The following is a 26,054-nucleotide window of genomic DNA, read 5'->3' as shown; positions in this document are numbered from 1 at the left end:
AAGACAACACATTAACCACAATCACAATACATAGAACTTCACAAGAAAATAACAAAAACAATAATAATAATAATACAGACTAACAATTATACAGACAAGAGAAAAGAAAACAGAGTTCAACCTTCTAAATTAATTCCAAGGGGTACTATCTAATAAATGGTCTTTCCCAGTGTTCAGCCCCGATTCCCGGCCGTGTGACCCTATATTAATAAAACGTACATCTCCAATCCACCACAAGGAAAAAATTTTGGGAACACGACCTGAAAACAGAGCAATGAACCTTCATGAAAAAACAAAAACCTGTAGAGGTGTTCCATAGACTCACAGAGACCGTGTAAAAGTGGCCAAACAGTGAAGAAATAGTTAAATAGCTGCCCCCCCATAATATCCCCAGCTAAACTCAAGATGACAAGACAAAGGACAAGACAGACAAAAACATTTCCTCCTCCCCCTCCCAAGAGACCGCCGGACTCACCCGAACACGCACCCCAACCCCGCTCAGCCGCACACTGCGGTCTTTACCTTCTCAGCTGCTGCGAACCACAGGTCAATTCCAGCCTGCCCCACCCCAATCACCCGGGCTGTGGATATCTCAAGATAAATCACATCCAATAGAGTTAGGGACCAGTTAATCATTGTAAGCTTCTCAGGCTCCTTCCATCTCATTGCTATTAGCTTCTTCGCTGCTGTGACGCCCGCTAGGACAACCCTTTTCAGTTGTACGGACGCGGGTAGTGTCGTTATATCGTTCAGGAGTAGCGTAACAGCTGTGAATGGGATAGTTAAGCCACACAGATCTGAAAGCTTGTCCGTTATTGACCTCCAGAAGCGGGCCACTGGTGGGCAATCCCAATACATATGCATATAAGTGCCGGTGGCCTTTTGAGAGCACAAAGTGCACCGAGAGTCGGTTATCAGTCCCATAGCATATAGCTTCCTAGGTGTAAGATAGGTCCTATGAATATAATTAAAATTAATTTGCTGGTGATTGGGGTTGCGGGAAGATAATGCCACATTTGCCCAAACATCATCCCAGTCAAACTCGGGGTCCAACTCCGGGATATCCACACGCCAGATTGTATCCAATGATAAATTTTTATACGTGGATTGAATTAAGAGCATATAAAAGTCGGAGACAAACCCTCTGGATGTCGTCCTGTCCACTATGAGCCTGAGGAAGGGGTGTGGGTGCAAGGCTTGAGCCCACGGTACGCCATGCGCCCTCAGTGCTGACCTTAGTTGAAGGTAAAGAAAGAAGGACTCGCCGGGAAGATCATAAAATTCTCTTAAGTCCTGAAACGCACGGAGGCCGTTCTTATCATAAATATCCTCCAGAGTATGCACTCCCCTCCTTTGCCATTGAGGAATATTAACCGGCTTGTGTCCAACAAGTAATTGCTGGTTATTAAAAATTGGAGAGTCCAGGTGCCAAGGGCATTTAACCCCACACGACCTCTGTACATTACGCCACGTTTGGATCACGTGAGTTATGATCGGTCCATACCTCAGCCGGCATTTCGAAATAGAGACAGTGGAGTACACTACATCCTGCAATCTTAGCGGAGATACCGCCGCCGCTTCTAAGGAGCGCCACGATACAGCCTCTACAGGGTCCAGCCAGCACATCAGAGGTCTCAGTGAAAAGGACCAGAAATAAAGTTTAAAATCAGGGATTGCGAGGCCCCCATCTTGTTTTCTACGTTGAGTAGTAGCCCTTTTGATTCTCGGGCGTTTGTTATTCCAGACAAACTTAGATACCATCGATTGTACCTTGCGCCAGTGGTCTATTGGAGGGGGCAGGGGGAGCATTGAGCTAATAAAATTTATCCTAGGCAGGATGTTCATTTTGATTATGGAAGCCCGGGCTTGTAAGGAGTTAGGAAGGGACGACCACCTGTCTAGATCCTGGCGTATTTTATCATAAGTACCCGTGAAGTTGTACTTAGTAGTTTGGTTCAGCGTGGGGAATATCTCTATGCCCAAGTATTTAAAATGTTCTACTATGGGGATATCAGCTGGTAGTCGTACCGCCTTGGCCAGTTCATTAAGAGGTAGGCAGGCTGATTTGTTCCAGTTAATCTTAAAACCTGACAATTTACCAAAGTCGTCGATTATCCTCAATAATTTTGTGGCCGACCGGGAGGGGTCGTCCATGAAAATCAGCAGGTCATCCGCATAGAGAGCAATTTTGTGTGGAGTATTGTTGACCATTATGGGGACGATGTCCTCCGATTGCCTAATAAATTGGGCCAAAGGTTCGAGGGAAAGCGCGAACAGTCCCGGGCTCAGAGGGCAACCCTGTCTAGAAGATCTGGAGACTGGAAAGAGTGTGGAACAGTTTTTGCCTGTCAGTATCATCGCAGACGGCGAGGCATACAGGACTTTAATCATATGAATAAAACTCTTTCCAAGACCCATGACCTCAAGTACCTTCCACAGGTATGACCACTCAAGTCTGTCAAACGCCTTCATGGCATCCAAAGACAGAACTGTGGATGGAGTTGTATTGTCTTTACTGTTATCGATTACATGCAACAGCCTCCTAAGATTATCTGCAGCCAGACGCCCCGGGATAAAACCAGTTTGATCGCAGTGTACCAATACAGACATAAATCTCTGCAGGCGACGGGCCAGCACCTTGGCAAACACCTTTAAATCGGCCCCGAGAAGACTCAAGGGTCTATAGCTACCACAATCATTGGGATCTTTGTCCTTCTTGAGAAGTAAAGAAATCAACGCCATATTGACATCTCTTGAGAACTCCCCTTGTTCGATAGCGTAATTAATTGATCATATCGAGCATCAATGGACCCAGTTGGTCCCAGAAAGCTAAATACACTTCGGGTGGAATACCATCCCAGCCTGGTGCCTTACCCCTCTGCATTTCAACAATAGTCTCCCTCAATTCTACGAGAGTAATCGGTCTCCCCAGTTCCTTGGCCTCTTCCTCAGAAATGTGGGGTATCTTAAGCCCGCCAATGAACGATTCAAATTTAGAGTCATCCAGATTACCCTCTGAGCTATATAACTGTGAGTAAAACTCTTTAAAAGTGTCATTGATCTTTTTCGAATCAGTAGTGACTGCACCCTGGCTCGTCCTAATCGAGGGGATATCCGAGAAATGATCATTTGAGCGTATTTTCATTGCCAATAGATGGCTAGGTCTGGAGCCGTGAAAATAGTAATTTTGTCTTGTCCTATGTATCAAGAACTCAGACTGTTGTTTAAGTATGGAGTTTATTTCTTTTTTGACTATCTTACGTTGTGTGTTTAGTCGTTCATTATAGTCAGTTTGCAAGGATGCGTATAGGTCCGCATATAATGATTCCAGTCCTTCTAGCTTTTTTGACCGGGATTTTCGCAAATTGGAGGCAAATAGTGTGACATGACCCCTGATGAATCCTTTCAATGCGTTCCACAGGACCCTAGGGTCTTCTACTGTGCCAACGTTGATCTGCAAAAATTCAGCTAGTTTACTCCTGAACTCAGAACAGAAGTCATCGTTCTTTAGCAGGGTCGAATTAAAACGCCATCTGGGAGCTCTTGCGGAGAGCCTGCCAAAGGTTGCCGTAAGGAAAATCCCCTTGTGGTCTGAGAGAGCCAAGGGAACCAATGAGACATCGAAACTATCAAACATATTAGGGGACGCGAATGCATAGTCAATTCGAGAGAAGCTTTTGTGTCTGGCTGACAGGTGAGAGTAATCTTTGAGGGTGGGGTTGCATAAACGCCAAAGGTCTGTGAGCCCTGTGTCTTTAGCCCACATCCTAAGGGCCTTAGAGGCCCGTTTTTGGTCGCTCGTTTCAGAGGGCCCGGACCTATCCATCTCAGCATCCCAGCACGCATTAAAATCGCCACCCACCATGAGAGCGTATCCATTAAGTTCCAACATATTCTTCGTGATTGTATTATAGAACGCTGAATCAAATGTGTTAGGAGCATACAATGCTATTATAGCCATCTTCCTATGCAAGAATTCAACTTTTGCTATAGTAATCCTTCCCTCCGTGTCCGACCATACATCCAAGATTTTGATATCAAGGTTACGTCTTGTAACTATGACTACTCCTTTCGTCTTATCATCGGCTGAGGATGAGGAGATAACGTGATATTGCCGATTTGCCAGTCTTGACACGTCACCTACCAATAAATGCGTTTCACTAAGGAGAGCAAGGTCAATATTTCTCCTCTTCAATAGCCAAAGGACACTGGCACGCTTGTGTGGGGCGTTAAGCCCTCCTGCGTTCCAAATTAAAATATTCAATTTAGCCATGGTCGAGCTTGTAAAAATGCGTAGAGAACATACCAGTGCAGCCAGGCTGAGTACAGAGGTGCCGATCCCGGCGGGCCCGGATGGTCAATCCCAGGAGTTCAGAGGAGGAACAATTACACACACATAAAACAGTACATAAAACACATAAAAATACCACCCCAGCTACAACCCCTCCCCCTTCTACTCTAAACCCTAACCCACCCGTCCTAATATAAGGTCCCCTATACCCACTCTCCAATCCCCACCCTATGCCCCATCCCCTGAGGATGGTCATCCTCCTATCACTTCCCACTAGAGACTAGGGGTGGGAATCACCAGTTTCATCATGATACGATACGATATCGATTCTTTGGACAACGATACGATATTTGCCGATATCACAAAGTCTCTCACGATACAATACGATACGATTAGATTCAGGTGCCTGCGATCGATATGAGATGATATCATATGCCCATTTAACACAATCAGTAACATTTAGATCAACAAAAAAAAGGTAATGAAAATATCATTTGACATTTGTATTTTTGAGCTCTTCCAGACATTTAAAGGAAAATCAATCTATTGTTTTTAATACAAATAGACCTCCTGTTCACTGTAAAGTGCCACGTTTTTATATATTGAGCTTTAAACTTTAAGCTAAATTTTTTGGAACTCAAAACTCACACCCTCCCTCTCCCAAACAGTTCCTACAACAATTTGTTGATGTTGCATGATCATGTATAGGCCTACATTTATTATGTATTATATTGTTTATGTTTAAATAACATTTAAACATCAAACTCCTCTGACCTCATCTGGTCTTTCCAAAGACGCGCGCACACACACACACACAGAAAGGGAGAATGCTATGCTGTAACATCTACACACACGGAGCTACTGCTGTTGTTCTTGGGCGGATATGAGACTCGCCACAGGATTTTCAAAATAAGAGTATCGATATGAATCGATCTTATTACATCGCATCGATCCGATTCGATTGTTGATAATTACATCGATGTATCGATCTGGATCGATGTATCGTCCCACCCCTACTAGAGACATGGATTAATAAGACGCTCCCCACTCCAACCCCCCTCTAGATAAACCCCTGAGTGAACCCCCACTAGTCCAATAAACACAAATAATAATAAAATAAAATTCAATAAAGATATCGGTCGAAACCCACCTGAGCCCTGGCCCCAACATGAGACAACCATAATGGTAAAAATAGCCATTATTAAATAATAACTCCACATCAACCTGCAGCCCTCTATTTCCAAATCTGCGCCTCAACATCACATTGTTATAGCCCAAAAGGGTATAGGAAAATTCAAAACAAAATTAAATTAAAGCATCCCAGCCGAAAGTCTAAGGCAGGTTCGGGTCACAGGTTAATTGTGCAAAATTGTGTGAACAGTATCAATTAAACCATGACAAAAAAAAGAAGGGAAAAAAGGGTTATGGTCAAAATGCACCCCTTTAGCTGTCCCTCTGATCAGGCACAACGGCTGAAATGACATAACCTATGTAAGAATAGAATTAAACACATTCATTAATTAATCCGGGGATGGTAATAGGCAACACCTGACACCACCTGTTATCATACATTGTTTCAATAAAGATATCGGTCGGAGCAGTTAGTCCAAGGTAGGATCGAATCACAGTTAAATTGCTCATTCAAATGCCATTAAAACAGCGACAATAATTATTATATAATTACTCAGCATCAGCCCTGTAACCATCTACCTTGGAGTCTGCATATTAATGTCGCAACGTTATAGCATAAGTGGCTCACGGAAAATTCAAAACAAAATTAAGGCGAATCAGCAGTTAGTCCAAGGTAGAATCGGATCACATTTAAATCGCGCATACAGATGACATAAAAACAGCGACAATAGGAAAGAAAAAAGAAAGGAAAAGAGGGGCATGGCTAAAGTGCAGGCCATATAACCATATAGCCATGAAGTGCAAGCCATACCCGACCCAACCTGTTATCATATATTGTATATGCATATTCAACCGACCTTGGCATCTACTTGGATCCCAACGCTAAAAAAAAAAAAAAAACTGGATATAAAAATAAAAGCATACCAGAAGTTAGTTAGGGACTCGGTCACTCTTGAACTGTGCAAACCAATGTCCCTTTGAACAGCAACAGCAACCAAAATACGTAACCATTAACGGGTCTCGAATGTCTCAGCGCAGACTATAGGCGAAGCCCGCTGGCCAGCCCGAGGCTAGCGCGTAAGCTAGTGATGAATCCGGATAGCACGTTAGCTTATTTTGTACATTGTTCAGCTAGCTCGTTAGCTTCCAAAGAGGCGATACACAAGTACGACCATGAGGTCAGCTTTAGCAAGTAACAGAAGTCATTGGGAAGCCCCGCTAGTTGGATGGGCAGAGGACAGTTAGCATGTCTGGGCATGACAGCAAGTGTTTGTGAATAGTCTACCTAATCAATGTATATAGGCCCAAACCGCCAAGTCACTCACCCTCCATTGATATCAAGCAACAGACTCGGGTGTCTCCGCGAGATATTCCTTCGCTTTAGCCAACGACCAAAACAAACGCTGACCACCGACCTTCTCCAACACAGATAATTTCGCGGGAGCGAATAACGTGGGCCTCAGGCCTAGTTTCCATAGCTTAGTCAGGACCACCTTGTACTCGGCTCTCTGTGCTTGAACCTCCGGTGTAAAGTCCTCGAAAATGGCCACTTTGTGATCGCCAAGCCTCAGATTATCCCTCCTGGTACGAGCCGACCGCATGATGAGTTCTCTCTGCTGGAGTCTGTTCAGCTTGACTATGATGGGCCTCGGCTCTTTGTTCACGCCGGGAGAAAACCTGCCCGCTCTGTAGGCCGATTCACAGATAGGAGGCATAGGGAGGACATCCGTCCCTAGTATCTTCTGCAGCAGTTCGGGCACGGTCTCAGAGAGACGGCCTTCACCGCTGGTCTCCGGTACTCCAACAATCCTGACGTTGTGGCGTCTATCCCGGGACTGCATCTCCTCCATTGCCGACTGTAGTTTGTTGACTTCAGCCTGCCTAGCCAGCAGGGCGGATTCAAGACCCGCCATCTTCTCACACTGTGATGATACCTCCGTTGTTAGCATGGCTAGTTCGTTAGCATTAGCCGAAGAGGCAGCGTGTATCGCCTCCATCTTGTCTGTCAGCGGTACTACCGCCAGTCGAATTTCTTCTGATATCTCACGACGGAGGCTGATACAGAAATCCGCCAACACTTTCTTCTGTGCTTCAGCGATGCGTGTCTCAGAGTCTGCGTGTAGCTTGGTCATGACCAAGAGCACAGCTTCGCTTAACTCCCCGACAGCGGGAGACGGTGCGGCCATGCTCGGCGGTGCCGGTGTCGTGCCTAATTCTTTCATGGCTCTGGTTTCCACCCCCGCCATCGTAGAAAGTCGAAAAAAGTTGATGAATGTATACTAAACACGACGACCTAGCAAACAGATAAAAAACAAATAAAAATAAAATAAAGACTAATGGGGAGAAACGTATATTCAGCACGGTAGAAGGGAGCTCATGTGAAACACGTCTACTCCATGATCGCTCAGCTCCGCCCCTCACAATTATAATGAGATTATAAATAAATACAGTTCAGAATGCTGTCGAGATTATAAATACAAACGGTTCAGAATGCTGTCGAGATTACAAATACAAACAGTTCAGAATACATGTAAAAGATCACAAATACAAACGGTTCAGAATACATGTAAAAGATCACAAATACAAACGGTTCAGAATACATGTAAAAGATCACAAATACAAACGGTTCAGAATACATGTAAAAGATCACAAATACAAACGGTTCAGAATACATGTAAAAGATCACAAATACAAACGGTTCAGAATACATGTAAAAGATCACAAATACAACCGGTTCAGAATACATGTAAAAGATCACAAATACAAACGGTTCAGAATACATGTAAAAGAGATACATCATTTGCATTAATTCATATAGTCTGTAGAGATGGGTTTATGGCTTGGGTCCGGGCTTAACCCTTTCACTGCCACACGACAGAAGGTTAACCCTTTACTATAACACAACCGACGGTCGCCGGGTTAACTTGCTGTCGTGTGGCAGTGAAAGGGTTAACCCTCTGTATATTGTTGCAGTGAACGGTTTAACCGTTTGGTAGTGCGGCAGTGAAAGGGTTAAGAGGTTAAGCCAGAGTGCATTATGAGTTGACTTGTGAAATAGCATGAAAACTGCTTGTATTAATATCCGAAAATAAAAATGTCCAATGTAAAGAGAACTATTTGGACATTGGACCAATTAAATCCAGGTATGATATATTAACATTCTGTACATAGCTTTGTATAAAATACATGGTTGGGTCTTCCCTCTGGGCCCTGCCAGGGGAGCGCACACAGAGCCAGGGTCTGGAACCAATCTGTCCTTTTCTGTTCCAGATCCCCTCCCCACCGTCCTGCCAGGACGCGCCTTACCGTGAGTTGGAGACCCTCTATATATCACTGTCTTCTTCTACAGCTTTTATTCAGATGTTACTATTTCTACCACGTCACAACACTGGATCGCATTACACACACAGAGAGAGAGAGAGAGAGAGAGAGAGAGAGGGAGAGGGGGAGAGGGGGAGAGGGAGAGAGAGAGAGAGAGAGAGAGAGAGATGTCTACGATGTTAATCCTTAAAGCCAATCAACGAGGGAAAAGCAGTTTCTTCCAGGAATAGATGCGTTGATAGTTCTACCAGTCATGCTGTGTGTGCGCGTGTGCTCGCGCGTGTGTGTGCGCGTGTGTGTGCATGTTTCCATTGTGCTCGGCCAAGTTGTGCTTGATACCTAATACCATAATAGCGAAAATGCATAATGTCATAACTTATAAAATGAAATCCGGATTAAGTTTAATTTAGTTAAAATGATCACATGGTACGACAGTCCGTACTTCTTGGCAGGATACGAGGCCTGTGTTTAACTAACCATGGCAGAGTCATGTAGCTTGAGAACCTCATGACAAAGGGAAGGGTAGAGGAACATTCCTTTTTTTCTTTTGATAAATGGTAAATGTGGTGCATTTATATATCTCTTTTATCCAAAGCGCTTTACAATTTGTTCCTCACATTTTACCCGTTCACTCACACGTTCACACACCGACGGCGGAGGCGACCATGCAAGGTGTCGACCGGCTCATCGGGAGCAGTTAGAGGTTAAGTGTCTCGCTCAAGGACACTTCGACACGCTGCCCGGGAGGAGAAGGAATCGAACCTGGGAACCTCCGGATTACCAGACGACTGCTCTACCTCCTGAGCCACTGTCGGGTAGTGTGGAGGTCTAAGCACACGCCTACAACTGCAGTAGTCTCAGCCAGACCTCTCTCTCTCCACACTGTGTTGGAGCTGAGTCAGCGCCGGAGGAGGGCGGCCTGGCTGGACCCGTTATCATTCCGCTAGAGGGGGAAACATGCCCTGGCCATCTGAACCCACTCACACGGCCCGGCCGGGCGGTACCACAACATTATTATTCTTCTGAGGTCCCTCGCTGAAACTGGCACCACTCAGTGGGGGGTCACAGCGAGGGTCACAGTGGGAGGCGTCAGAAGAATGGTGGGCTGTCGAGGGTTGGTTGTCGCAAGTATAGAAAATCCAACACACACATACACACATACACACACACACATGCACACACACACACACGCACATACACATACACACACGATCACAATCACATAGTTTCAGACATCTGTCTTGATACGTTTACATTCCTTTCTCATAGTACACTCCACCCAGCTGTGTGTGTGTGTGTGTGTGTGTGTGTGTGTGTGTGTGTGTGTGTGTGTGTGTGTGTGTGTGTGTGTGTGTGTGTGTGTGTGTGTGTGTGTGTGTGTGTGTGTGTGTGTGTGTGTGTGTGTGTGTGTGTGTGTGTGTGTGTGTGTGTGTGTGTGACGTGTGTGTGTGCGCGTGTGTGTGCACGTGCACGTGCATGCGTGTGTTTGTTTGCGTGTCCATCCATGCATGCTCATGTGTGAGAGATCAAATGACTTGCTTGCAATGAAATCATAATGGGACGCTCTGCTGGCAGTTAGCAGACATTACATTAGATCACATTATATCACATTAGAATGGTTTCACTTAGATCCCTGTGATGTAAAGAAGCATTTAATCCTCCTCTCTGCGCTGCAGGGGAAGGGAAATGTGTAAACGTGGCCATATTTCTGCAGAATATGAACATTTGACTTAATAAGGGGATTACAGTTAAATCTTTATTTTAACCACATTATGCATCGGGCAAAAATGGGGCTAGTTTTGCATAACACGCCTGACGATTGCATACCCAAAGTAATTTGCGATTTATTATACTTCATACTTATAGCAAATGCATGAGTCTGGTCTCTTTCTGAACTTTCTTCCAAAACAAAGAATAATCTAATCACTTTGAGTGCTAATGAAATAGAGTTACAGAGGTTTGAACACACTGAAGTAAAAGTTTTGTGTACTCACATTTCTGTTTACTTGTTACCAGATGCCTGTTTTTGAGTTCCAGCTGAGAGGTAGGAGCTGGAATACATAACGGTTCCATAGCCTGAAGTCTTATCTACAGTACAGGTCCAAGGTTTATAACAATCCCATGGAAAACTTGTGTTTTACAAAGGTTTTTTTAATGTGTGTACCGGCATTAATTCGGCATGATTATCTAAAATGGCTGTCCGCTTCCATTGATTCCAAGGCTCTAATCAAAACAAAGGACTTCCCTGGCTTCTTCTACCCCTTTCTCGTTGCGATCAGCCCCTGCATGGGATAGCGTTGGCTCCAGAATTTCATTGGCTACAAAGGTGGTCAATAATTTTCGCCATCAGCAGTGACTGATCCGTTCAGGTCCCCAGCCAAACCGGACGTGGTCACTTGTCCGAATGGCTTGTCAAATAACGCTTGTCGGATGTTTTGTCTTGTATAGTGTGTTTTGTGCTGCGTATGCGCAAATCTCGCGGCTGCTCGCGTGAAACCTATATTATTGCCAGGTCAAAGGTAAACACGATGTTTCTTCACAAAGCCGGGGGGGGGTCGTTTTCCGACGCTGCGATCATTACAAACGCATGTTTTAGGATGGGGTTCGGTAAAATAGACGTTACCTTTGTCAGAAGGTACTCCACGCTCCGAGTCCAAGTGTCTTGAATCAGAACAGGATCAATGCATATAACGTTAGGTGGCCCTCATCCGTTGTCTTCTTCTACAGTCTGCTCGGGCCAGACTATAGACCGAGCCGAATAGGTTTCCTCATCGGCCGGTTTGACTATAGTATTTTTATGATTTACCAGAAGTGCTGAGTCCAACATAGTCTGGTGGAAACGCACCTTATCGTCCATAATCAACATCCATATAATCCATTTTGTCTTCTTCATAATATCCAATAGTTCACTCTAGGCGATCGCCATTGTCGAACGTTAGCTGGCTGTCCTGCTCACTGCTGCTCGCTCCCTACTAGTAGAGTCCCTAGTGCTTTCGGTGCTGTGGGGCGGCCCACACTAAGCTGGCCCATGCATGTAGGCAATACTGCCACCTGGCGGGATTCAATGGGGTCGAGCTCCTGTCTGTAGGCTACAAACAGACTGAAATTCAATGAAGTCCACTTTGTGTTGCACTGTGGAGTAGTAATAATAATAATAATAATAAACGTTATTTGTATAGCACCTTTCATACAGAAACTGCAGCTCAAAACAGAAAAAATAGATAAAATGAGCATAAAATGAGCACATAAAGTGCAGACATATAAAATCACAGTTTTTCACATTAGGATCCCAACAGGCCACCTTGTTTATGGTTTGATTCAGTTTTAAATAGACAATAATAAAAAGAGTAAGATAAAATACAGAGTAAAATAGTGCAAAAAAAATATAAAAAAATTTAATAAAAAAAATAGAATAGACATAAAATGAGCACATAAAGTGCAGACATATAAAATCAGTTTTTGGATTAAAATAGTTCTGGATTACTGTTTAACAGTTTAAAGTCGTCTTTAACTTCTCTGTTTGGTATCCACAGTTTAAAACGTGACAGTCTTCCCTCCTGGTTGATGCCCACTTTGACCCTTCGAGAATGACCGTGAGTCTCAGTCAGCCTGTACAGACAGGAAGCTGGACCCTGTTCACTTTGCATTGGTTTCTGGCTGACTAACCGGAGCTGGTATGAGGAGCGGCGAGAATTGTGCTGAAAAAACTGCACAAATACTGATCGGCCGCATCATTGGTACATAAGAAATAAGGTTATGGTTCTGGATTTTTTATTTTTTTGTTGCCGCTTTACCGGAAATGTCATCCTTCATTATTATCATCTGGTGCTGAATGTCATCCTCTCTCTTATTATCATCTGGTGCTGAATGTCATCCTCTCTCTTATTATCATCTGGTGCTGAATGTCATTCTCTCTCTTATTGTCATCTGGCGCTGAATGTAATTATATCTTATTATCATCTGGTGCTGAATATCATTCTCTCTTATCGGCTGGTGCAGCACCATGATTGGAAGGAGCTGTCCAGTGGAGAGTGGTGCTGAAATACGGTGCCAATCTGCAGTTATTTGTCACAACCTTTGGCTATAATAATTTCACATAAGGCCCAAAAAAACATTTGCTAAATGCAACATTTGCGGTATCAAAATAAGGGATGCTGGATCTACAACTTGATCAGGCACCCGAACATGCACCCAGATAACGCTGAGTCAGTCGATTTGGTAATGAGATGTTAATGTTGGGGCCTATAGGGAGGTGTAGTGGTGACGTCATTGCCGTTTTTCGTGTTCCACCCTCTGTCCAACGCAATGTAATTGCCCATTTCTAAATCGTCTCGTTTAAAACAAATAAAGCATTAACATTGGCATGGTGTACCTTTCTGTGCTTATTCATCCACAATCTATAGCTCAAGATGAAGATATTCACAATTAATCATAAAAAAAAATCGACATTTAATTTCAACCAAAAATGCTTAAACAATAATGTTAGTGATAGAAGGGAACTAATTTTTTGCAAAAAAAATTAAGCTTTTCAATTTCCATCCGGCAGAATTGTTACAAGAGCGGAAAATCCTTTTTCGCAATGATAAATCCCTATAGGGGTGGAACAACCAGTGACGTCAGACTACACCTCTCTATGGACGGTTCGCAAACATGTTTAGCTCAGCAGCGGCTATCTAACGTTAGCTTGCTGCTAGCTTCGTAGCTGAGGGAGGTCAACTTGTTTAGACTGGCGTTCGCTGAATATGTTGAAAAGATGAGTGAGTGTGTGTTTGTTTGCCACACTGATTCTCATAGAGGGCTGGCTCTCCCATGACTATAAAGATGGCCAAGTGATCATCCACGTTCCACTGCCACCATCTGCTGGCTAACGTTAATCCGAGAGAAAGACCACGTTAATTATTAACTCAATGGACGCCAAGGGGGCGATGTTTACCTTCTGGTTAGAACGCCATCGCTGTAATGCAATGGGGAGAATGCCAAACTTGTGAGTGCTAAAACTATATGAAATATTATAGCTATGGATCTAATAAACACGTCGATTGTCAGTGAGTTTCTTCCAGTCAACAGGCAAAAAACAGATAATTTTTTCATACATATGTTTCCGTTTTATACCGTGGTGAATAAGAGTTCCAGAGCGAGGGCGGCTACGTGGCGTAGTGGGCAAGGCGCTCGCCATGAATGACGGAGACGCTGGGTTTGCCTGTTCAAGCCCAGCGCTCCACATTGCTTTCAGTTTAGCTGGTCGTTCATACTAATACACATTGGCCGTATTAGGGGGTGGGAAACTGATGGGTGGGGATCGGGCGCTGTGGACAGCGACTCCTACAGGTCGGTTGGTGCGCCTGTGCAGTAGAATCAGGAAGTGTCGGGGGCAGCGTGAGCCTCCCACGCGTTACTCCTCGCCACTGAGAGAACGAGCTGCGCAGGTGAAAAGATGCGACTGCTGTTACCTCGAGTGCTATGTATGACTTAGTCCACATTGCAGCCGGCTTGTGGGAGGCAAGAAACAGCGTTCGTGACAGGGGAGGGTTGAATTGGATGATACGAAATTGGGATGGGAGAAAATATAGAAAATGGGAGAAAAAGTGGATAAAAAAAAAGAGTTCCAGAGCGATTCTGTCTAATTTCAAGAAACTCCAGCAAACCGCACTTCAATGCATTTCCTTATAAATCGTGCCATTTGTCGCTTGATTTATGAATCGTTCTGAAAATAACGCTAGATTATCGGTATTATGTGTGTCCTCGTGCACGAACAGAAGCGGGGGCCGAAAAGTCGCTTCGCCGTGCCTTGGTCGCAGCCAACCGCACGCACACACACACACGCGCGCGCAACGAAAGAAACATCGGATTAACCCAAGATTGGTAACATAGAGTCCTTACCTCACATCTGATGTACTGCAAAAAGATTAATCCAATTCCTGATTGTCATTCCAAATATTGATCGCGTTTATTGATCCAACGTTATATGTCCAAAAAACGCATAATCCACGCTGCTCCCAGTCTCCTCAGTCCATGTGTTATAACGATACTGCATGCCCGAGAAGGAAAACCTGGACCGGACTTCTTAGATCAGCGTACAGCCCAAGGGGGAAGATTCCAATGATGTGCAATACTGGCCGGAAGGCGTTAGGCGGCGGTATTGGCCTTTTGCGAGCGCAGACCCATTCCCAATGATATCATCATGCTGGATGGATGAAAAATTAATGGATATAGCGAATAAAAGAAATAACGATTAAAACTCGACATATCGCGCTGAGTCGCAAAGCGGTCGTCCCGGGTTCGTTTCCCAGTCCCGGCGACCATTTGCCGCATGTCTTCCCTACCTCTCCTCCTGTTCTCCCTCTATCGGTCCTGCGTGGCCAGAAAAAGCTGAAAATGCTATAAATAAAAGTTTAAAAAATAATTTAAAAAAATCTACTTTTCTCGTGATTGGTGCTCAACGCATGGCGAGTTAACCCGACTTTTCTCGTGAATTGCTCTGAATGAGTTAACGTCGGCTACAGGCAGGTTACAGGGTTATTGTTGACCTCATAACGGCTTATTAGGTCACCATTACACTGCGTTTGAGAGGGAGGTATTGATTTATAGTTTATTATAAGCTGTCATTAGTTGGAGACTCAGTGTAATTATACAATAATTGTTGTACTCTGTTGTTGAAAAATAGATTAGTTATTATTGCATGCCTACTAATGTTAGCAATATGTTGCTGTTACCCTGAGTAACGTTAGTCTATATCCATAGTTTAGCCTCTCTCTATATTCAGAAAGAGGGCTTGATACTGTGTGTGTGTGTGTGTGCGTATGTGTGTGTGCATGTGCATGTGTGTGTGTGTGTGTGTGTGTGTGTACGTGTGTGTTAAAAGAGACAAAAGCTAACAACAGTGACGGCTTTAGGTTAAAACAGATACAAGCTAAAAACAGTGACGGCTTTAGGTTAAAACAGATACAAGCTAACAACAGTGACGGCTTTAGGTTAAAACAGATACAAGCTAACAACAGTGACGGCTTTAGGTTAAAACAGATACAAGCTAACAACAGTGACGGCTTTAGGTTAAAACAGATACAAGCTAACAACAGTGACGGCTTTAGGTTAAAACAGATACAAGCTAACAACAGTGACGGCTTTAGGTTAAAACAGATACAAGCTAAAAACAGTGACGGCTTTAGGTTAAAACAGATACAAGCTAACAACAGTGACGGCTTTAGGTTAAAACAGATACAAGCTAACAACAGTGACGGCTTTAGGTTAAAACAGATACAAGCTAACAACAGTGACGGCTTTAGGTTAAAACAGATACAAGCTAACAACAGTGACGGCTTTAGGTTAAAACAGATACAAGCTAACAACAGTGACGGCTTTAGGTTAAAACAGATACAAGCTAACAACAGTGACAGCTTTAGGTTAAAACAGATACAAGCTAACAACAGTGACGGCTTTAGGTTAAAACAGATACAAGCTAACAGCAGTGACGGCTTTAGGTTAAAACAGATACAAGCTAACAACAGTGACGGCTTTAGGTTAAAACAGATACAAGCTAACAACAGTGACGGCTTTAGGTTAAAACAGATACAAGCTAACAACAGTGACGGCTTTAGGTTAAAACGGATACAAGCTAACAACAGTGACGGCTTTAGGTTAAAACGGATACAAGCTAACAACAGTGACGGCTTTAGGTTAAAACAGATACAAGCTAACAACAGTGATGCTTTAGGTTAAAACAGATACAAGCTAACAACAGTGACGGCTTTAGGTTAAAACGGATACAAGCTAACAACAGTGACGGCTTTAGGTTAAAACAGATACAAGCTAACAACAGTGATGGCTTTAGGTTAAAACAGATACAAGCTAACAACAGTGATGGCTTTAGGTTAAAACAGATACAAGCTAACAACAGTGACGGCTTTAGGTTCAAACGGATACATGCTAACAACAGTGATGCTTTAGGTTAAAACAGATACAAGCTAACAACAGTGATGGCTTTAGGTTCAAACGGATACATGCTAACAACAGTGATGCTTTAGGTTAAAACAGATACAAGCTAACAAGAGTGACGGCTTTAGGTTAAAACGGATACAAGCTAACAACAGTGACGGCTTTAGGTTAAAACGGATACAAGCTAACAACAGTGACGGCTTTAGGTTAAAACAGATACAAGCTAACAACAGTGACGGCTTTAGGTTAAAACGGATACAAGCTAACAACAGTGACGGCTTTAGGTTAAAACAGATACAAGCTAACAACAGTGATGGCTTTATGTTAAAACAGATACAAGCTAACAACAGTGACGGCTTTAGGTTAAAACAGATACAAGCTAACAACAGTGACAGCTTTAGGTTAAAACAGATACAAGCTAACAACAGTGATGGCTTTAGGTTAAAACGGATACAAGCTAACAACAGTCACGGCTTTAGGTTAAAACAGATACAAGCTAACAACAGTCACGGCTTTAGGTTAAAACAGATACAAGCTAACAACAGTCACGGCTTTAGGTTAAAACAGATACAAGCTAACAACAGTGACAGCTTTAGGTTAAAACAGATACAAGCTAACAAGAGTGACGGCTTTAGGTTAAAACAGATACAAGCTAACAACAGTGATGGCTTTAGGTTAAAACAGATACAAGTTAACAACAGTGATGGCTTTAGGTTAAAACAGATACAAGCTAACAAGAGTGACGGCTTTAGGTTAAAACGGATACAAGCTAACAACAGTGACGGCTTTAGGTTAAAACAGATACAAGCTAACAACAGTGACGGCTTTAGGTTAAAACAGATACAAGCTAACAACAGTGACGGCTTTAGGTTAAAACAGATACAAGCTAACAACAGTGACGGCTTTAGGTTAAAACAGATACAAGCTAACAACAGTGACGGCTTTAGGTTAAAACAGATACAAGCTAACAACAGTGACGGCTTTAGGTTAAAACAGATACAAGCTAACAACAGTGATGGCTTTAGGTTAAAACAGATACAAGCTAACAACAGTGACGGCTTTAGGTTCAAACGGATACATGCTAACAACAGTGATGCTTTAGGTTAAAACAGATACAAGCTAACAACAGTGATGGCTTTAGGTTCAAACGGATACATGCTAACAACAGTGATGCTTTAGGTTAAAACAGATACAAGCTAACAAGAGTGACGGCTTTAGGTTAAAACGGATACAAGCTAATAACAGTGACGGCTTTAGGTTAAAACGGATACAAGCTAACAACAGTGACGGCTTTAGGTTAAAACAGATACAAGCTAACAACAGTGACGGCTTTAGGTTAAAACGGATACAAGCTAACAACAGTGACGGCTTTAGGTTAAAACAGATACAAGCTAACAACAGTGATGGCTTTATGTTAAAACAGATACAAGCTAACAACAGTGACGGCTTTAGGTTAAAACAGATACAAGCTAACAACAGTGACAGCTTTAGGTTAAAACAGATACAAGCTAACAACAGTGATGGCTTTAGGTTAAAACGGATACAAGCTAACAACAGTCACGGCTTTAGGTTAAAACAGATACAAGCTAACAACAGTGACAGCTTTAGGTTAAAACAGATACAAGCTAACAAGAGTGACGGCTTTAGGTTAAAACAGATACAAGCTAACAACAGTGATGGCTTTAGGTTAAAACAGATACAAGTTAACAACAGTGATGGCTTTAGGTTAAAACAGATACAAGCTAACAAGAGTGACGGCTTTAGGTTAAAACGGATACAAGCTAACAACAGTGACGGCTTTAGGTTAAAACAGATACAAGCTAACAACAGTGACGGCTTTAGGTTAAAACAGATACAAGCTAACAACAGTGACGGCTTTAGGTTAAAACAGATACAAGCTAACAACAGTGACGGCTTTAGGTTAAAACAGATACAAGCTAACAACAGTGACGGCTTTAGGTTAAAACAGATACAAGCTAACAACAGTGACGGCTTTAGGTTAAAACAGATACAAGCTAACAACAGTGACGGCTTTAAGTTAAAACAGATACAAGCTAACAACAGTGACGGCTTTAGGTTAAAACGGATACAAGCTAACAACAGTGACGGCTTTAGGTTAAAACAGATACAAGCTAACAACAGTGACGGCTTTAGGTTAAAACAGATACAAGCTAACAACAGTCACGGCTTTAGGTTAAAACAGATACAAGCTAACAACAGTGATGGCTTTAGGTTAAAACAGATACAAGCTAACAACAGTGACGGCTTTAGGTTAAAACGGATACAAGCTAACAACAGTGACGGGGAGGTAGAGCAGTTCCCGGTTAGATTCTGGCTCCTCCCAGCACCTCGAGCGAGACACTTGGACTGTATTTAAAATGGACTACATGTATACAGTGCTGTATAGCAGCTTTTATCCAAAGCTCTTTACAAGTCGTGCCTCACGTTCACACACCGACGGCGGAGGCGACCATGCAAGGTTCCAACCTGCTCATTGAGAGCAGTTAGGAGGTTACGTGTCTTGCTCAAGGACACTTCGACACGCTGCCCAGCGAGGAGCCGGAATCAAACCGGGAACCTTCCGATTACCAGACGACAAGCTCTACCTCCTGAGCCTCCAGCCTCAGTGTGTGAATGTGTTGGTGAATGTGAGGTGTTAAAAAAAGCGCTATATGAATGCAGTCCACCCGTTAACAACCACACAGACACACATAGTGGAATTAAAACCAGTACATTCTGTGGCTGGCGGACTGGGAGCTGTTTGTACTGGTCGCTCAGCCTCGTGGGGTTTCAGTGTGTGTACTCTGTGGTGTGACTTACTTAACTCTCCTCCGTCATGGCCGCTCCCAGGTCTGGACTCTCTGTGGTGGAGCAGACACTAATGTGTGTGTCCTGAGGGCCGCTCCACTAGACCCCAGACCTCACCGAGGCCACACACTGCAGCCCTGTGTACTCTGTGGCTTCTCTGACCAGAGAGGGAGAGGGAGAGGGAGAGGGAGAGAGGGAGAGGGAGAGAGAGAGAGAGAGAGAGAGAGAGAGAGAGGGAGAGAGGGAGAGGGAGAGGGAGAGAGGGAGAGAGAGAGAGGGAGGGTGAGGGAGAGAGGGGGAGGGAGAGAGGGGGAGAGAGAGAGAGAGAGAGAGAGAGAGAGAGAGAGAGAGAGAGAGAGAGAGGAGAGGGAGAGGGAGAGGGAGAGAGGGAGAACCAAATTAAGGGGATGGTGTAGTGTTTTGATTGATTAACCATCTTGATCAAAAGTGTGTGGGTTCTATTCTTTTTCTCATTATACTATCCACTGAACTGTTTTATGTGTACAACCTCAATCTTTAGAAAATTCTTCTTCTTCTTCTTCTGGCGTGTGTCTTTAGACCTGCAGCTCCGTTGAGGCGAGCCAGGCCAATGTTTCATCGTCCAGTTCCATCAGACCTCGTTCTCCATGCGGTGGCCGGTGTTTGGGGCAACTAGTGATGATATGTTCCACAGTCTGTGCAGGGGCTCCACACTCGCACGAGGCACTGTCCTTGAGGCCCCACCTCTTCATTGAGGCGCCGTAGCGTCCGACGCCGGCCCTTAGGCGGTTGAGGGTTGTCCACTGCTTCCGGGGCAAGTCCTGACCAGGGACGTCCAGAGGGTCATTGATGTAGAGGTGCAGCCTGGATGGTTCTGCTGACCTCCACTGGTCCCTCCATCTCGTCCTGACCCAGGAGGCCGTGGAAGTGTCAGATGGTGTTGTGTGTGGAGTAGCCTGTAGGCTTGCATGGAAAAGGGGGGCTGTGACTTTAGGCGCACACGTCGTGGTGTGTCTGTGGTGGTATTGTGAAGGAGGTGGGATACACTGATCTGTGCCTTGCGGGAAAGGGCCAGTGTGGCTGCTTCTCGTTTGATGGTAGCCGGGGTGATACCAGCGAGTACAGGCAGTTGGTTTACCGGTGTGGCTTGTAGGCAACCAGAGACTGTCCACAGGACGCTGTTGAGGACAACATCCAGCTTCTTCACGTGGGTGCTACGGCACCAGACCGGGGCGCAGTACTCGGCGGCAGAGAACACCAGGGCCAGTGAGGAAAAGCGCAGTGTCTTTGTTGAGGCTCCCCATGTGGTGCCGGCTAGTCGTCGTATCAGCGCGGCACGGGCGGTTGTTTTTCCCCTGGCACCTTCCAGGTGTTTTTTTTATTTTTTATTTTAGCATCTTTAATATTGCAGATTGGGAATCGCAAGGTAAAGCGTTTTTGATACAAATTTGCTGCGTATCATGGTATAAATTCACATTCAAGTATACTAATGCACCAATATTTGACTCAGATGTTTAGGTACATGTGTAAATGTCAACAAATAAAAATTTTAGTTTTTTTGTAATTTCCATACATAATACATTTATGGCCCCTGACAAAAATCGGCAGAATATCTTGCGAAGAACTTTTAACCCAATGTCCATTGAAGGAAATCGATGATTTGCATTTGGTTTATAACCTATATAGATATGAGTTTTAAGAGGATAATATCATCATCATCATCATCATCATCATCACCATCATTATCATGTATGTGTGTCTCCAGCCAAAACTGTGCAGACAGAGGGCCGTTATCAGCTGGGTGGAACAGAGAGAACTAGGGGGGATGATATCAACAATTGAGCGGTTGCTATTGTGATCTGGGTCAAATAGCTGTGGTCAAAGACAGCACGTCACACGTCACATAGTAACGAGGAGAGCGGGCCCTCGTTGCTATGGCGAAGATAATATAACGGGAGTTTTCTTCCGGGTAAGGTGAGACTGAAACAAACCACACGAAGAGCGCATGCGTTGATCAGAGACTTTCATCCCTCTCCACCCTCGCTGGGTGGGGGAGGGGAGTGACACATCATCACTAGCTTCGGCTAGCAGATATGGTTGTTGGGGTAACAGGAGATCATTAGAATAATGAATTTCGTTTCTTCCAAATACTTTTCAAGGACAATACAGAACTGGTTTACACCTTGTACGAGGCTTTTGTTTATGGAATAAACAACATTTTTCGAGAAAGGTATTACGCTGTCAAGTGTCGAATTCTTATGAAGGTGGTGAATTATTATGATTACGGATTGCATTAAAGGGGAATGACAAAGATTGTACAGCCAGTATGAGAAGACGTCAAAGAAATAAACACAACGCAGAACTACACAAGCCAACAGATCAAGAGGTGATACTGGCTGATTGATCGAAATCTAACACCATGATGGTTGTCTATGGAAAAATGCATTCAGAATGTAGTTCCCAGACGTGGGAACGAAAATAATTTTCTAGCCACTTTTCAGGGTTCACCTTATGGCCTATCTGTGTATAGACTGTCTATTATGATAATTAGCTGAGTAAACCGGTCTAGGTGAAGCCCCCCGCGCTGGGGGGCGGGGGGGGGGGACCCCTGGAGTCGTGTGCCAGGAAGGAGCCGTTCACCACAGGAACCCTCTTCCTCTCACCTCCTCTTCCTCGCCGCCCTTCCTGTACAAACACATTGCGCCGAAACACCCGGGTCTTGTACGAGTCGCGGCAGTGAAGGGGTGTTTAGAGCGTGTGGGGTGTATGTGTAGCTGTGAGGTCAGTCCAGACCCCCTCCTTCCTGTCTTCTCCTCCTCCTCTCCTTTCCGTCATCTCCTCCACCTCTCCCCCTCCTTTCTACATTCATCTCTCCTCCATCATTCTCCACTGCCCCCCCCACCCCTCCCCTTCTCTCCTTCTCGTACCCCCCCCCCCCCCCCTACCCCCAGTCGGCCATGTTTTCATAGACCCAGAATAAACACAGTTAGGCGAGGGAAATGTCTCGCCAGCCAAAATTAGACCCCCCAAAAATCTCTCTCTTTCTCTCTCTCTCTCTCTCTCTCTCTCTCTCTCTCTCTCTCTCTCTCTCTATACCAACATAGGGAGGGAGAGAGGGAGAGAGAGAGAGAGAGAGCGAGGGAGAGAGGGGGGAGGTGGATAGAGAGGGAGAGAGAGGGAAGGAGAGAGAGAGAGAGGGGGGGGGGTAGAGAGCGAGAGAGCGAGAGAGAGAGAGATGGGGGGGGGCAAGAGAGAAAGTAAGAGAGAGGGAGCAAGAGAGAGAGGAGAGAACATACTCCATACTCCAGACAGATGGAGTCAGTGTGTGTCTGAGTGGTGGTGGACTGGACCATTAACACGCTGGTCTGTGTGGTTCTTTTGATGCCCGGCTTGTGGAGCTGAGGGCAGGGGTTCAAGTCCCATTAAGACGAGGGGAGATTTAGCTCCACACTGCAAAACATGTCCTCAGCCCAGTGGCTGGTTTTACCCTGTGTGCTCAGACCTGCATGCAGTTTGTTTCAGGATGTCTTGAGTCAAATGATATTAGCGTTATTGTAACTGAAATAAATGTCACTTGGTTTCTGGATTTCTGGATTTCTGGATTTCACACTTGACACAAAAGAATGACAAACGATAAATAACGTTAACATTATAATATCATGAAAAACATGACTAACATTAATAATGTTAATAACATTAATCGCATTAATAACGTTAATAATATTAATAACATTAATAATATTAACCCATTCCGTGCCAATCACGATGATAGTCGGATTAACTCGTCATCGTGTGCGTGCCAATCACGAGTATAGTCGGGTTTTAATCGTTATTTCTTTTATTAGCGATATCCATTCATTTTCATCCATCCAACCTGATGTTATCATTGAGAATGGGTCTGAGCTCGCAAAAGGGCAAATACCGCAGCCTATCGTCTCCCGGATGGTATTGCACATCATTGGATTGGATTGGCTGGGAATGTGCATCAGAAAAAAAACTCCGGTCCGGGTTTCCCTTCTCGGGCAAGCAGTATCGTGTTACCACATTGACTGGGGAGGCTGGGAGCAGCGTCGATCATGTGTTTTGGACTATAACGTTGGATCAATGGATGCGATCGATATTTGGAATGGCGATCAGGAATTGGATTAATCTTTTTGCAGAACATCTGATGTGAGGTAAGGACTCTATGTTACAGTCTATGTTATGTTCCTTTCACCGCCATCGGAGCGCGTGTGTGTGTGCGTGCCGTTGACGCGGAGCAAGACACGGATAAGCGATTTTCAGCCCGCTTCTCTAGCGTGCATAAGGACACATATAGTATAGATAATCTAGCGTTTATTTGAAAACGATTCATAAATCAGCCGAAAGATTACAACGTGTTTTGTGTATTCCACTAAAGGGCTATTATCGCGTCTTTCTCTGGAATTACTAGAAATCTTCAAAACTATACTCGTATTCAAACCGGTATAAAGCGGAAATGTACCGATGAAAAAACAATCCGTTTCGTACATGTGGACTGCAAGCAAGTCATTGATAAGCGATGGGTGTATTAGACCCATAGCCATAATTTAAGATATAGTTTAAGCGTTCGAAAATATCCCCGTCCTCCCATTGATTAAAGCGCTGGCCTACAAGCCCTAATTTGGTCATATCCGGCCCTGAATGTGTTAATAGCATTCATAATATTAATAACATTAATAACACCAATAATAGTAATAACATTAATAATGTTAATAACGTTAATACAATTAATAACTTTAATAATGTTTTTTTTTTCTTTTTTTTTTTACTATCTTTTTTCCCCCTCCTCTTTTTCTGATTTTTTTCCCATCCCACTGTTAGTCATTATGCCAATTCCCAACTCCCTTCCTGGTTGTTGCGCACCCCCCCTACTGTTGGTCCGGGAGGCCGGAGACTATCACATGCTATCCTCCGACACATGCGCAGCCAGCCGGCAGCCAGCCTGGCAGCTCAGATTCTCACTGGGAGAGTGTAACATGTGGAAGGTCACACTACCTCCCTCCAGATCCTTCCTTCGCTGAGCAGGCGCCCCGACCGAACTGTAGGAGTATTTTTCTGTTTACAACGCCCAGGACCCACCCATCAGCTTTCCCACCCTCTAATACTGCCAATTGTATTAGTACGGACGACCAGCCAAACTGAAAACAATGTGGAGAGCTGGGATCGAACACGCGAACCCAGCGTCTCCAGCATTGGTGGTGAGTGCCTTGCCCACTGCACCACCTGGCCACCAACTTTAATAATGTTAACATTAATAATATTAATAACGGTAATAATATAAATAGTAATAATATTAATAACGGTAATAATAGTAATACCATTAATAACGCTAATAACATTAATGACATTAATAACATTAATAACATAAAAAATATGAATAACTTTATTAACATTATAACGTTAATACCATTAATAACATTAATAACATTAATATCGTTAACAACGTTAATAACATACTTAACACAATGGCCGCCAACAACGAGTCAACTCGTTATAGCCCGCCAATCGAATTCTGCCAACAACGAGTATAGTCCGTTATTGGATCGTTATTTCTTTTATTCGCTATTTCCATTCATAATTAACCCTTCTGTGCTGTGGAAATGTGTGGCACTCTGTCTGAGATCGCAATGGTCCGATACCGCCGCCTAACGCCTTGCGGCCGCTATTGCACTCCATTTGAAACGATGTGGCTTGGTGTCTGGGCCGAGCTGCGGCGTGTGGTCGGGGGTCTAAATACTTCAGCAAGACAAGCACTTATAACACATGCATCGATGAGGGTCCGCCCCCCCGGGTTCATGTTCAATGCTGGATTACGTTGGATACACGATCGCAACCAGTATTTGGAATGGCGATGAGATAACTGGATTATTCTTTTTGCAATACATCATAGACAAGGTAAGGACTATATGTTATCAATCTTGCGTTGATCCGATAATTCTTTCCCTGCGATCGGAGCGTGTGTGTGTGGTGTGTGTGTGTAACATATCCCGTTGGTAGCGATCAAAGCACGGAGGCGTCGGAGGGGCGCCCCGTTCCCCCCCCCCTTTTATGCTTGCATGATGAAACATAATACCGATAATCTAGCGTTGATTTCAGATTGATTGTTGATCCAAGCGAGGAATGGCAATGTGTTTAGTGAATTACACTAAAACGCTGTTTAGCAGAATTTCCCGGGATTACACAGAACTACCCTAAAACTATACTCATATTCACCACGGTATAAAACGGAAATGTATTGATGCAACTTGACCAGAAGAAACTCAATGACAATCGACTGTCATTAGATCCATAGCTATAATATTTAATATATTTTCAGCACTACAAACACCGGCATGTACCCCCATTTCATTACAGCGCTGGCACAAACGGCTATACGCCCACAGCGACCTCCGGCGGTCAATGAGTTAAGGGAAACATCAGACTCGTTTTAAGCTCTTTTTCATCTTTCAACCACTTCTGAAAACAATGGGTCATGATATTTTCAGTGGGTCTCTCCACATTAAAACATTAGTAGAAACATCAATGAGTCTGGAGTCTGATCTAAACAAATCTCTTTTAAAGTCTTTTTTTT

The 26,054-nt window shown here is 44.0% G+C and overlaps 1 protein-coding gene across 1 annotated transcript in view; it reads left to right on the top strand.

Annotated features, from left to right (window-relative positions):
• Window positions 1-26,054, top strand: part of ror1 (receptor tyrosine kinase-like orphan receptor 1) — a 275,320-nt gene that overhangs the window by 193,772 nt on the left and 55,494 nt on the right. The window contains 1 exon segment of the mRNA XM_084309728.1: window positions 8,693-8,729. Within this exon segment, the coding sequence (XP_084165854.1) occupies window positions 8,693-8,729 (37 nt within the window).

This window comes from Notolepis coatsorum (assembly GCF_963971535.1).
Source record: "Notolepis coatsorum genome assembly, chromosome: 3".
NCBI classification, from domain to species: domain Eukaryota; kingdom Metazoa; phylum Chordata; class Actinopteri; order Aulopiformes; family Paralepididae; genus Notolepis; species Notolepis coatsorum.
Note: the sequence above shows the minus strand (reverse complement) of the source record. Positions and strands in the feature narration are given on the sequence as shown.